Source organism: Nilaparvata lugens, chromosome 1, assembly GCF_014356525.2.
Source record: "Nilaparvata lugens isolate BPH chromosome 1, ASM1435652v1, whole genome shotgun sequence".
NCBI classification, from domain to species: Eukaryota; Metazoa; Arthropoda; class Insecta; order Hemiptera; family Delphacidae; genus Nilaparvata; species Nilaparvata lugens.
In genome coordinates, this window is record NC_052504.1 from 33,265,635 (window position 1) to 33,279,167 (window position 13,533).

General features: G+C 34.5%; 1 protein-coding gene across 4 annotated transcripts; it reads left to right on the top strand.

Moving 5' to 3' along the window:
- On the top strand, positions 1-11,257 carry LOC111053114 (AN1-type zinc finger protein 1). Of its 4 annotated transcripts, none has more exons than XM_039426357.1 (6): positions 74-239; positions 2,749-2,942; positions 5,188-5,451; positions 7,812-7,984; positions 9,342-9,551; positions 10,760-11,257. In XM_039426357.1, the coding sequence occupies exons 4-6, from the start codon at positions 7,817-7,819 to the stop codon at positions 11,213-11,215; spliced, it is 834 nt and encodes a 277-aa protein (XP_039282291.1). In that variant the 5' UTR covers positions 74-239; positions 2,749-2,942; positions 5,188-5,451; positions 7,812-7,816; the 3' UTR covers positions 11,216-11,257. The 4 variants fall into 4 exon arrangements, with proteins under 4 accessions (XP_039282278.1, XP_039282291.1, XP_039282284.1 ...); XM_039426350.1 differs by having other exon boundaries at positions 2,819-2,942; XM_039426344.1 differs by lacking the exon at positions 2,749-2,942 and having other exon boundaries at positions 1-239.
- The last annotated feature ends 2,276 nt before the right edge of the window (positions 11,258-13,533 follow it).

The following is a 13,533-nucleotide window of genomic DNA, read 5'->3' on the forward strand; positions in this document are numbered from 1 at the left end:
GGGAATGACATTTGCGGCCGGACTATTATAGAAGAATGTAATGAGTAGAAGAATCTTCTACTTTGTGACCTTGATTCACGCAATCATCTGATCGATATTCGGTCGCAATCAGCTGACCGTTGTCGTTCCGGGTTGGTACTCTTTATTTTAGGCTTTGATGTATTCTGTTTCTGTGAAACAGATCCAGCCAACGAGCCAACCTCTATCCATTTTTGTTTTTTTCTTGGGCAATAAACTGTGTAAGTTATAAAATATTTCAAATATCTCTATTATTATGACATTATGTAATTTTGTTTTGTTTATACTGTAATATTTTTACAATTATGAATTATTCGCAATGGCAATGCATACACGCAGAATGCATTTTAAAATAGGTACTTTCAAAGCTAGGTTATGTTTGAGTGATGAATAAAATTAATACTCATACCTAATAATATATTTAAATAGTATAAAAAATTGATAACGTATTAATGAGAATATATATATATATATTTATCATTGATTAGATTTTCAAATCTGTTTTTCTGGTATGTTAGTTGCTGTAAATGATACATTTTAAATTCTATTTAATACCTTCAGCTTCATCCATTACCCACAATATTGTGGGATCGATGGCGTCAAAAAATCAAAACACGTACAAACACATGAAAAAGGGGACAATTTAGTTTATGGGCCGCGGAATCTAGCATGGAGACCTACATAGATCGATAGAGGAGATCAATACGAGATCAACCGTGTATAACATTTTGATAGACTGAACTCTATATTTATTAAAAACCAATTTTAGTACCTTGTAAACTTTGACGAACCAATTGCTGTATTTGATGGCTTAAAGGCAATAAAATCATTTATCATTGTTGTCGATTTCCAAGGATTAGCTGAAAAACATGGCGGAAAGTTCAAAATTTTTATATCAATTTTTATTTTTAATAATAATAATAATAAACTTTCTGTCCATAAAGTGACCATGCAGGGCATGCTCACAAGAGACAGGTCAGGAGAAAAAATAAAAGCCAAAAAACCAGCAGCGGACATCACAGCGCCAAAAAAGTCAAAAATATCTACTCACCAGTGCACTGTCACATTCAAAGAATTCGTTAAGTGAGTAGAAAGGATTCTCCTGCAGGAAGTGATTCAACCTTCGCTTTAAGGCAGCCACAGGTAGACTCCTCACTGAAATGGGCAGCTTATTTATAATCTTTCCCGGCAGGTAGACCACACTGGAATAATTTTTTTTATGGCTAAAATATGTTTAAAACTAGTGCAATCTTATGTAAAATTTGACGAGGAATCCAATGAAACTAATTTCAGGTTCGTAACTTCAGTAGTTTTTGAGATATTGCAAAAATGTGTGCAGAAAAATGCAATTTTTTTGCTTTAAAAATGGTTAACTTGTTTTCATGATAATCAATAGGTATTTTAAACTATTGGATTTAGTAGAATGATAAATTCTAAAGAAAAAATGTCCAGTCACTTGATTACCTAAACTCAAAATTGTTCGATATATTTGTGAAAATAAAAAAAATTGCACACTCAATACTCTTCAATTCTTAAATTTAATTTTTTTTTACTACTTTTAGTGACTACTTAATTGGCTAAATCTCATTGGGATTTCTGCAGGGAATTCATTAAAATAGATTTGAGGTTAGAAAATTTTATAGATTTTAAGATATTTGGAAAAAATACAAGAAAATGTAGTATTTTAGCTTTAGAAGAATTCAATATGTTTGCATAGGCATAGTGCAGACCGATATTGAGGATCACATTTTATTCAGCTTCCAATGCAATTCAGAAGCTTTAAAAGATTGTAAAAATAATTGAATCAAATCAAGCTTTTCCTAACCTACGCTTTTTCCCAATGTAAGCTTTTCCTAACCCAAGCTTTCCCTAACCTAAGCTTTTCCCAATCTTACCTTTTTTCCTAACCTAAGCTTTTCCTAACCTTAGATTTCCCCTAAACTAGGCTTCCCCTTACCTTAGCTTTTCTCAAACGTAGCTTCCCCTAACCTAAGTTTTTCCTAACCTAAGCTTTCTCCAACCTAACCTTTTCCCAAACCCAGCTTCCCCTAACCTAAGCTTTACCTAACCCAAGCTTCTCCTAACCCAAGCTTTTCCCAACCTAAGCTTTTTCTAACCTAAGTTCTCCCTAGGTAGCAAAAAATGGAGTTGCAATATTTTTATTTGCCCAAATATCTCGAACAATTTTGAGTTTAGGTAATCAAGTGACTGGACATTTTTTCTTTAGAATTTATCATTCTACTAAAAATTATAGTTTAAAATACCTATCAATCACCATGCAAACAGGTTCACCTCTTTTAAACAAAAAATTTGCACTTTTCACACATTTTTTGCAATATCTCAAAAACTACTGAAGTTACGAGCCTGAAATAGTTTTATTGGATTCCTCGTCAAATTTTACATAAGATAGCACTAGTTTTAAACATATTGTAGCCATAAAAAAATTATTAAAAATAAATATTGATATAAAAATTTTGAATTTTCCGCCATGTTTTTTCAGCTAATCCTTGGAAATCGACAACAATGTTATACATGGTTGATCTCTTCTTGATCTCCTCTATCGATCTATGTAGGTCTCAATGCTAGATTCCGCGGCCCATATACTAAAGTGCAGCCCATGAAAAAATCTGTAACAGTTCAGATGGCAGTGATCCAGTGCTCACGCTCTCAATAAAAATTCAAATTATCGCCCATAAATTCGTTCACACTGTAGTATGCCTTTGCAAACAGTAGCTTCCGGACGGCTCTCCTGAAGGCGGTCTCATCCAATTGCCTCACACTATTAGGCAGCTTGTTGTAGAATTTCAGGGCTGAAATCCTGTAACTGGCCTGTGATCGGTGGAGGAGTCTCCTGGGGATATCAAACAGCTCACTGCGCATGGTGTTGTGGCGGTGGATGTCACTACGGGCAGCTAGAGTTTAGGGTATGATCACATTGGATGCGTACCGTATTTATAATTATGTGCACGTAAACGCTTGGTTATGCATGACCAAGCTCGCAGATAAGAAACAAATTATATTTGCGTTTAGTATAAGCAAGACTCGAGTAGCTTAATTCAACATAGAATGCTGGGTCTTATCTATATAGCCTGCTAGCATGAGATCGGTCACTGACCAGAGAAAGTTTAATAGTGCCTTGAAAGTGTACCTCACAGCCAGACCATAGGCTACTATACCACAAATGAATACATGGAGAAGCACGCATTTGTGCATGAGATAGGAGCTCACCGAGAACCTCCCATAAGGGGACTCCCGCAGCCCTATGTCTGTCGGCAAGGACCAAGAAAGTAACAAATACAAGTCATAATGTGTTTCATGATCCGACGTGCACTTGCCCAACATGTACAGTTTGACGATTCCTCGGACGCAGGACCGTTGGGAGGACCGAAGAAGTACAAGTGAAAATAGTAAGTAAGCGCTCATACAGTACGCATCTAATGTAATCCATGCCCTTGGTCTTGTGTGATAGACCGTCTGTTCCAGGACATTCTAAGTTTTATTATTTTTATTCCTAATTTTTAGAGAGATTCAGAACATCAGCTCAATATAAGTAAGTTTTTATTTTAGTTGAATATTGATTGATACTCAGCATCCAAAATATTGTGTTGTAATAGTTTGTTCATTGGTTTACTAATACTGTAAAGAGGCCTGATTTCATCAAAACATTGACCGATTCTCAACCAACAAAAATCAGATCCCTCTCAAACCTAGTTTTTGTTTATGGTAAAATCAGGTCTAAAAATACTTCTAAGCATTTTTACTTTTTTTAATTTGCCAGGGGAAAACCCCGTCCTCTTTTTTCCCAGACCCCCGGGACAATTGAGCATACCCAAACTTTTTTCATAAGACGGTGCCCGTGTTAGGTAACTTAGGTACCTACTGCAAAAAAAATGAAAATTAAAAATCTTTATTAGACAGAGTTATAACTTCTACCACTGAACCTCGGCATTACAGAAGCAAAGAAATTAATACGGTGCAACTTACTACAATAAATAAAATACATCAAATAATATCGTACCAAAAAAATATCGCACCGATCTCAGACAGAAATCTGAAGCTCTTGGATAGATAAGATAGAGATTTGGTTTTGATTATTGAGTGAAACAGTGTCAATATGTGCAAAGAACAAAGATCATTTAATTTTAGGAGAGATAGTTGTACTTGATCAAAATCAAACACGATCGAATCGTCTAGAATTGAAGATAAATATAATATTTTTATTCATTCATTTAACAAATACATAAATTATAAAAAATAATACAATAGTTGTGTGCAAGCTGCAGTCGGTTTGAGAGCTGAACCGTGATGTCGTTGATGACATTGTCGCAGTAGCTGAAGTGAGGCATCACCAGAGTCTTGACCAGCATTATTTTCATATTGACTGGAAGAGACTGGGCAAATCGTTTCAAGCTATGAACACCCTTTAGCAAACAATCTCAACCTGATTGAGCCATGAGATTATTCTAGTAACAACAAGACCAAGGTTATAACACTCACTATAATCCAGCTGAACGCCATTTAACATCAACCTTGGAGCATTCTGAGTTCTAAATCCGTTATGGGTAACAATAATACTCTGTGTCTTACCTTCATTCAATTTCAATGCATGATTATATGCCCAGCCACTTATAGCACTACTATAGTGTGTATTAATATGTGTTTATAATATTAAGTGTTTATAATATTATAATTCAAGTACGGTGTTTATATATATATATATTTTTTTTTTTATTGCAATCTAGTCTAAAGAGACTAATGAGCAATTTTTTCCTCATAAATAATAATGGGTTAAATATTAATAAGATAGGTAGTTCTCACCAGGACTACTACTTCTAGCAACTAACTTGAAATTAACAAAGATAACAATAGTAATATAAATAAAGTATCATTTATATTATAATATACACATTCACACTATCAACATTACTCTGCTTTTGACACTTTCACTCCACAGCACTACACAACTCGAAGGGTTTGGTCCGCTTCAATCTGCGCAGCATATGTGTGTTATCAAGTACCTGAGCGATTTATAATATCAAAAAATGTTTAAGTTTGTTATCCAAGAAGAAATATTCTAAATGGCCCTCCTCTCATACAGACTAGTTTCTAATAATATTATCATGATATATATTTCTCCTTTGTTTTTCATATGTTTTTGATTGTTTACAGTATGGACAGTCAAGTGCAAGTGGAAGGCCGACTGTTGGACATAGTTGATGACGAGTGGCGTGAAGAAGAGCTCCCTCATAACGACATCAACGTGCCTCTGGCCGAGCTGCCCGACCCCGAAGCTGACAACGGCGACTCGCACATCACGCTCAAGGAGGCCGATGCCAAGTGGACTGACCTGGCTCTCAACATTCTCAATGACCAGCACCAGACCACCAACAACTAACTTATCCTCTCAACTACAATTTTATATACATTAAAAAGGTAAAGTATGCAAACGTTTCAATAATAATCTATAATATATAATGAAGGAAAAAATCGGCTTATAAAGATATATGTTTTGGATAGGAAATCCACGAATGACGCAACATCACGATTGAACTTTGATACTGTACTGATTAACTTGAGATTTTGCATATTGATTCTTAATTACCGAGGATGGTTGTAGGTATATTTTAAATTCTTCAAGATTTCAATACCGTAGGTCAAGTTTTCTGTTTGTCAATTTTTTAGTTAGACCCTTGCGGAGCACGGGTTAACTGCTAGTCAGAAATAGATTAAGTTACATTTGCTTGATGTTGTTTTTTCTACTTAATTTACATAATTTATGATACAAGAAATATGATATGGAAAATGGAAATATTGATTAGCCCATCAATGATGACATGGGTCTCGATTGGAATACAATAAATGTGTTTTATTTCCACTGAACCTCCTTATCTTATTGCAACAAGGAAATATTCTACATCTCTGAATGTTCAGAATCAAGAATTTTATTTGCTGTAAAACTTTACAAAAAAGCATCGTCAAACAATGAAACAATTTATAATACAACCTCTGTCGTAAGTTACATAGTTGGAACAGTTTACATTTGGATATCATACAATTTACAAATACCTTAAATAGGCTAACAGGGTTAGTTGAAATTCGGTATGTCATTGTGTATCAGTACCAAACCAAGATTGCAATAAATTACTCATCAACCCATGTCAGATACCTCGCATTGCAAAACTCTTCCGTTGAGTAGAACGCTTTTGCTTTCAGCCAGTTACCTAAGACTGAATGTTTTCGATGGTAACTTTTTCACAATGCTTGGTAATTTATTATAGAGAAGAATCTGCTGATACCTATGACTTTTAATGGATTTGTGCAGTCTATCCCTAAGTCTCACAACGTGGTCCTTTTGTCTTGTATTGTAAGAGTGAGTTTCAGAGATTTAATGATATAAATGAATATAATAATAATAATACCTTTATTTGTACAAATAGACAAGTTAGAACACATCTAAATACACAGAATAATAGTAGGTTTTTAACGTGCAGAATGACAGCTCAAGGCCTTTGTGAGTTGCACAAGTCAAAAATAAAAAGAGAAAAAGTTCAGGTACATTGATATAAATGTCTTTGAGTTGCTCAAAATAACAAATAACTTTGTGTCGTGAAATTGTGACGTGCAAATGATCAGTATAGCAATTTTGCCAGCATTAAAAATATACTCTGTAAGAGACTTAAGTTAACAAAGTAATATTCTCTGTAAGAATATTGTTCTTAACAAAAACTAAATTTTAAAAAATCTAAAGAAATGGTAAAGTAATTATTTTGTTTCTGGGAAAATATTGTACAAGTTTCATTATTCAAATCAGCTCAGATCAAATATTATTCTCATTTCCTTTTTCAGTGTTCAAGTTGAACTTTGCCGAGGATTTAATACTAATTCATAGAGTACTTGATGTTTGTTAGTAATGAAATAGTGGCCTGAGCCTACGGTTGGAAAGAATGAGTGAGAATGATGATTATTGTCTGTTTTCAGAGAATTTTATTTTAGTAAGAAGTCATAAAAAAGGCTTTCACAAGAAAACAAGAAAATCAACCAAGGAAAAAATTATGCAATTAATTGAAGATAATAAAAATATTTATTGTTTCTGGGCTATGTACGTTAGAATTGCGATTGAACGAAAAGTTTTTTTTAAATGACTATTGAATCACACACAACATGTTCATCTAGTGAGATAGAGTACCATCCGCTATGTGCGTTAGCTAAGAACCGACTTGGAAATAAAAAGTTACCTCTATGACAGGTAAATGCTGCATCAACAGTATTACAATGAAGAGTAGGCCACTGCTCATTAATAATTGGCTATATAACTTATATTAACTACTCATCCTTTGATGACCCAACACGATCTGAGCTCTGCCTGACAATTTGAAGATAAAAGTACAGTACCTGGATCTAGAATAGCAGATATGAATTATTAAGTTTAAAACCAGGTTCGTCAACTGTGAATCTTCAAAACTTAACTACAGACATTTGTAAAACTCCGCTAATCAAAATGTCTTGCGAATATGATTTTATGCGTCATTGGCAAGCCTGTTTGTGTATTCTATCGGCCAGATGGTCAGAGCTCAGCGGGTAATGAACTGACTATGACTTTTAATAATAATTGCAAGTAGCTATTCCAAAGTTGAATGAAATTCTTGTGGAAAATGTATTTTATTTTATTCTTTTGAAGGAAACTCTGATCTATGTTGGTTTAAGACTAAAAAAGGACACAAAATCATAATCTGTTCAAAATTGTATAACTTTAAAAACCCTCTGAAATAGGAATACTCCTATTTTTGTTTCAGACAAAATGGAATTCCCTGAAGCAGGCAAACGATGTAATCATTTGGAATGTAAACAGTTAGATTTCCTTCCTATCGTATGCGATTTTTGTAAACTCGTTTTTTGTAAGGATCATTCTTCTACAATTGGTCATTCTTGCCCTAAAAATGTAGATAATTCGGTACCCAACTCAAAGGTAAGAAAATAAACTACAATCATTTGAAATAATTCAATTATATTTCAATCAGTCACATTTTGATCGCTTCAAAATTCTTTGGCTCCATAGGCATGTGGTTTAAAAAGAAAGATTGCCAATTTTAATTATCTAGATTTCCGGAAATAAGAAAGTGTTCATGAATTATACCTTATACCTTCTTCTTCATCTATTTCTCACACTTGTGGAATCGATGGCGTCATGTCACAAAAGAAGATCAAATAATAAAAAACACAACTTTATCAAAATGACAGTGATATTAATTTAAGGTGAGGTTTCGTTTGTGAGTATCCCCGTTCGGCTGCGTGTGCAATTAGTCGACATAGCAACTTCCCAAAACAATAAATAATCGTACTATTTGTGCCATATTCAGTTTATATCGAATTCTGTATTATTTTTTTAATAAATTACTTTATTTAATATGGTTTCAAGATCAATATTTTGGTGAAGAAATTGAAATGGACATAACCTACATAATATTTGGACAATTTAAGACAGAATTTAGAAATTGAAAATTTTTTGGGCAATAGCCTGTTTTTTCTTTTCTGATTATTGTATAGTTTTCTATATCCAATAAATATAAAATGGAACGACGTACGGTATTAACTGAGTGAATATTATACAAATAGGTACGATTGTTTATTGTTTTTGGAAGTTGCCATGTTGACTAATCGCATACGCAGCCGAACGCGAATACGTATAAACGAAAACCCACTAACACAGACTTTGTTAACATCAAAGTTAAGACATTTCACTTTGACTTACTAGCAATCTAGCCTGATAGCATTAGAGATAGGTCACATTTAAAAGTTCCTGGACATCATAATAAAGTAATTGGAAAAAGTAGTAATACCAAGGTATATAATCTGTCTTGAATACAGTCATCCTCATTCAATTAATCGGAGACATGGGCCCATGTGCACCATCTCGATTTAAACGGAGATAAACCAGCTGCTCGTTTGAACCCGGAATGAAACGCATTCTAATAAAAAATGTGTTTTTCTACAACAATAGAAAAAATGTAGTGTTATTCGAGCGTAAAACGCGACTTTATTGCTTTCGCAAAATTATCGCACGATAACTGTTTTACTCGAGCAATAAAGTCTCTGCTTACGTTCTTAATGCATAAAAATAGCTAATATGATCAAAATAGCTTCATGTAATCGTAGATTAGCCTTAAACGTAGATGCTGCATATGGTCCTTAGTTTACCATCTCTAATGTATATAGTTTAAAATAACCACATCACAATTCACCCAATTTAAGTTTTTCAACATAATTATTGTTATCCAAATTCCTTTGCAATTGAAGATCAACAATTGATAATAAATGTATTTCAGGTTTCAGATGCTGTTAGCTACAAGTGCACTGAAGATGGGTGCTCACAGAGCGGTGTTGTCCCGATGTTGTGTGCCAACTGTCAAAAACATTTCTGTCTAGCACATCGACATCATGGATGTTTTGATGCAAAGCCGGCAAAAAAGGAAATTGATAAGCTACGAGCACATAAGGAACTACAAAATAAAGTCAAAGCTGAAATGAACAAACAGGTACAACTGATTTCCTCTTGATTCAATCCCTATATTTTGTAAATTGGAGTCCCACAAAACTGGTCTAAGGCCCCAAATATACGATCGTCTTAGACGCGCTGAATTTTTCAGTTCGTTTACAGGATGCATTGTCTCTTATGAGGAAAACTATACGAGCGTAACAGACGCGCCCCCATGAGAGACCATGCGTTGTGAAGATGCGCCGAATAAATTGAGCAAGGCTATGTCGCTCTTAAATATTTGGGGCTTAATGTGGACCGAAAGAATGGTAGAGCATAGACTTCTTTGGAAAGAGTGTATAAATGAGACCTAACATTCGAATAGGTAAAAACATGTTATGCATTATACTATTGTAGGACCACTTCCCACATCATTTGAAAACGAAATAACTATTAGCTGAAGTATTGAAGTTTATTGTGAAGATAAGAAAGGTTCGTTACTAACAAAATTCAACAAACTAAAACATAAAAGAGGGAATTTTAACAACGAAATGTGAGAAATCCAGACTGCCAAAATTTTAGAGACCTAGTTGTCATCTCTATGAGTAATGTGTTAGAGATAATGAGTATGATCCTTTGATTATGATCTGCATAATCGCTTCTTATAAATCTCAAATTTATATGATTTTTTAAAATTAATTTTTCTGTTCTTATCAAGAACAAATTTTTGTAACTAGATAGCAGGCTCTTTTCACTTGCCTTATCCGTCTAGCAGGGGACGGAGCCCACTTGCCAAACGATACGCTCAAAATAGGTGTTTTTCAACATAACGTTTTTCTGCGTTTTCACAGCTTTTACAATATCAAATTGATAGAAAACAATCAAATTACGTACAAAGGTTCAGCTAAGGTCTAAATATCTCATGTTGAGAGGTATACCCAAACATGTGACACTCCACTGTATATCACATTAACTCATTTTCAATTTAGTTCAATATTTATTCATTTATTCAGTCATGTACAATTATTACACTTATGTGAGAAGGCACAACAGGCTTATGCCCAAAACTGTCCCTCCTTGAATGTTTACTACAATCCGAATTAAAATGTAGGTTAAGCTACTATCACTTATATTAAATAATTATAATACTTGTGTATTCTCTATGAATTTGATAAAACCTGTTAATATAATTTCTAACTCCTCCATTTTTTTCTGGATCATTTGACTACAAAATGTTTAACTTTTCGATTTCATTTTTCTTCCACTCAGGTGGATTTGACTTTGAAGGCAGCTCAGAAGAAATCGGCAGCAAGCCGAGCATTAGCCAACAAACTCAAGTTGATGAAGATCAAGGGTAAAGCAGTGGGCGACTTCCGGGTACCCACTACAGATCGCCTCTACTTCCTGATTCAGCCGCCCCTCACGACGCCCGGCAAGGAGACCAAGCCCATCTACCTGTCCAAGGACTGGTCTATTGGCAAAGCCACCGACTACTGTGCTAAACGGCTCAACATCGACAACCACAACAACCAGCTCGACAGCCCCAAGTTGCGCCTCTTCCTGCAGGAGACTGGTCAACTCATAACTCACGACATGGACACCATTTTAGGCTCCTTCATCAATGATAGCATTATCGATGGCGATTCATTAGTGCTCGAGTTTATTGATTTCGAAGTTGCTAAGCAATGTGGTCCGGTAAGAATTGATCCTGAGAAATATAATTGACTCTTTTATCGCTTAAATAAATAATTATTTCCTTTCTGCTAATCGAATCAATAATATTTTCCTCTGGATTCACTTTTCTTTGATGGTGAGTTGATTTGGTGAAGTCCTTACCAAAAGTTGACCCCTGGCTGATAAAATATATTAGTAGTTGATATTAACTTTTACTCTTATATTTATGCTTTATTATTCACTCTTATCTGGAAATCAAAAAGTCAAGTACCCTTTTTTAGATTTTTTATTCACTACATGTTTCGACATATTAATGCCATTTCCATTTACATATAGTGAATAAAAGTAGTAAAAAACGATACTTAGATTTTTAATTCCCAGATTAGTAGTTAATTATTATATTTCTTCATAACCAACAGTGCAGACTTGGAAAAGGATAGAGCTATCTTCTTTGTCTAATGACAGACAAGGATAGCAAACCTATGTTGATCATGAATCTCACTACAGTAATTACAGTGCTGCGCAAGCGTATTAGATAACTAGCTGGCCCGGCGAACTACGTACCGCCAAATAGTTAATGATCTCATGACAAACTTAAACTGGATGCACACCTGAGAATGCATGATGCGGCATTTTGCATCCAGGTGCTTCTTGCTTATTGGTTTTAATGGAAACACTCACATACACTTCGTCAATTGTAGGGGCATTGAAACGTCTTGGGTGTTGTCCGGTAGGTGACTTATCAGCTCTGATGACAATTTGTGGCTATCAGACTGATTGACTTGTCTTTCTGAATCGCCCATAAAATAAATTTGTAGTTACTATTTGTCATTGGCAATAGGGAACCAGTTCGGTGATAAATGTGTTGAAAGCAGGCGTCAATCTATCCTGAACAATTTTTGTTGCCCCAAATGATGTAATTTGAAAGCAAGTGTTTTATTGCTGGATATTTTTTAAAAAATGTTTGGAGTCTGCTCCATTTCCGGAAACCAATGAATGAAGTGGTTCTGGTGTTGGAATCAATTGGTGTTGGTGTTGCAATCAATTAATCAACCAATAATTATTATGGAAATGAGAAAATAAAGATAATCATAAAAATCTGGTGTGACGCACTCACACAACTTTCCTTGCCCTTATGAAATTCCCATTTTAGTAAAATGGTAAATATAGGTACATTACACAAAAACCGCCTCGTGTGTCTCCAGCGTAAGAACCAGCTGACGAGATCAATTCTGCTATCTCTTCCAGTGAATGATTTAATAGAATCAACAGTAGCCGCTCTCATCAAGTTTGCATTTGAATAATCACATTTTCTCGAATTTTGAGCTCATTTTCAATTTTAGGTGAAAATGTTGAGGAACATTATAAAGAGATTTTCATGTTTAATTTTTTCCACTTGAAATTTTTTGTTGTGCCGCTTGCGCAAAATCCGGATAAATTTTAATCATGATTAATTTCACGAGAATCAATCACGGTTAAAATTTAACCGGTTTTTGTGCAACCGGGCCTTGTGTTGCACAATCATTGTAATTCATCACAACAACAACAACAATAATAATTCCCGAATTCATATCAACGGTCGTCTTTAAATTTTTGACACAATTTTAGGTCTACTTCCTAAGCGACGACTGTAACAACTCTACTAGCCGCACTGCATTGACGGCTGTAGTAGACGTAAAGCTAGACTACAATAATATACAGCACTAAACTGCAGCCGTTAATACAGCACGACTCAAGTCGCATGCTTGGCTAGTCGTAGCTTTGGAATTGGACACAACATCATCACTCAAGTTTTCTACTACATTTATCACTTTTGCTTGCAAAAAAACGAAGAATGCTATGCAATTTCAACTTGGCGGGAAATTCAATTGAGACGACCATGTTTGTGTCTACGATTGACAATCTGATTGCAGAGCGTTTGAGACACTTCTGTGAACATCGCCCCTGTCGCTTGTCTTCAGTCAGCAGTCAAGTGATTGGAGGTTGAAAAGAACGACTCTTGCTGTTTTCAAAAACTATTAATCATAGTTTAAATGCTACTTGAATAGTAATTAGATTTTCAATAAGCCAACATTTGAAATAGTTTGATAAAATAGGCGAGAGAGAAACTCAAACTATGTCACTTGTATAAAAAAAACTACCAAGACCAACAAAAGATACTTCTATTAGCAACAATCTTCACTATTACCGATATTTTTCAATAAAATTTAAACATCAGCTATTTTTAAATTAAATTAGCCTTTACCTTTACTTGGAATAATTTCTTTATGGAAATGTTTTATAAATTTGCTTACTGGCAATAAAATAACACTGAATGAAAATTCACTAACAATGAAAATATTGCTTACAATGTTGATTAAGAAAAGAGA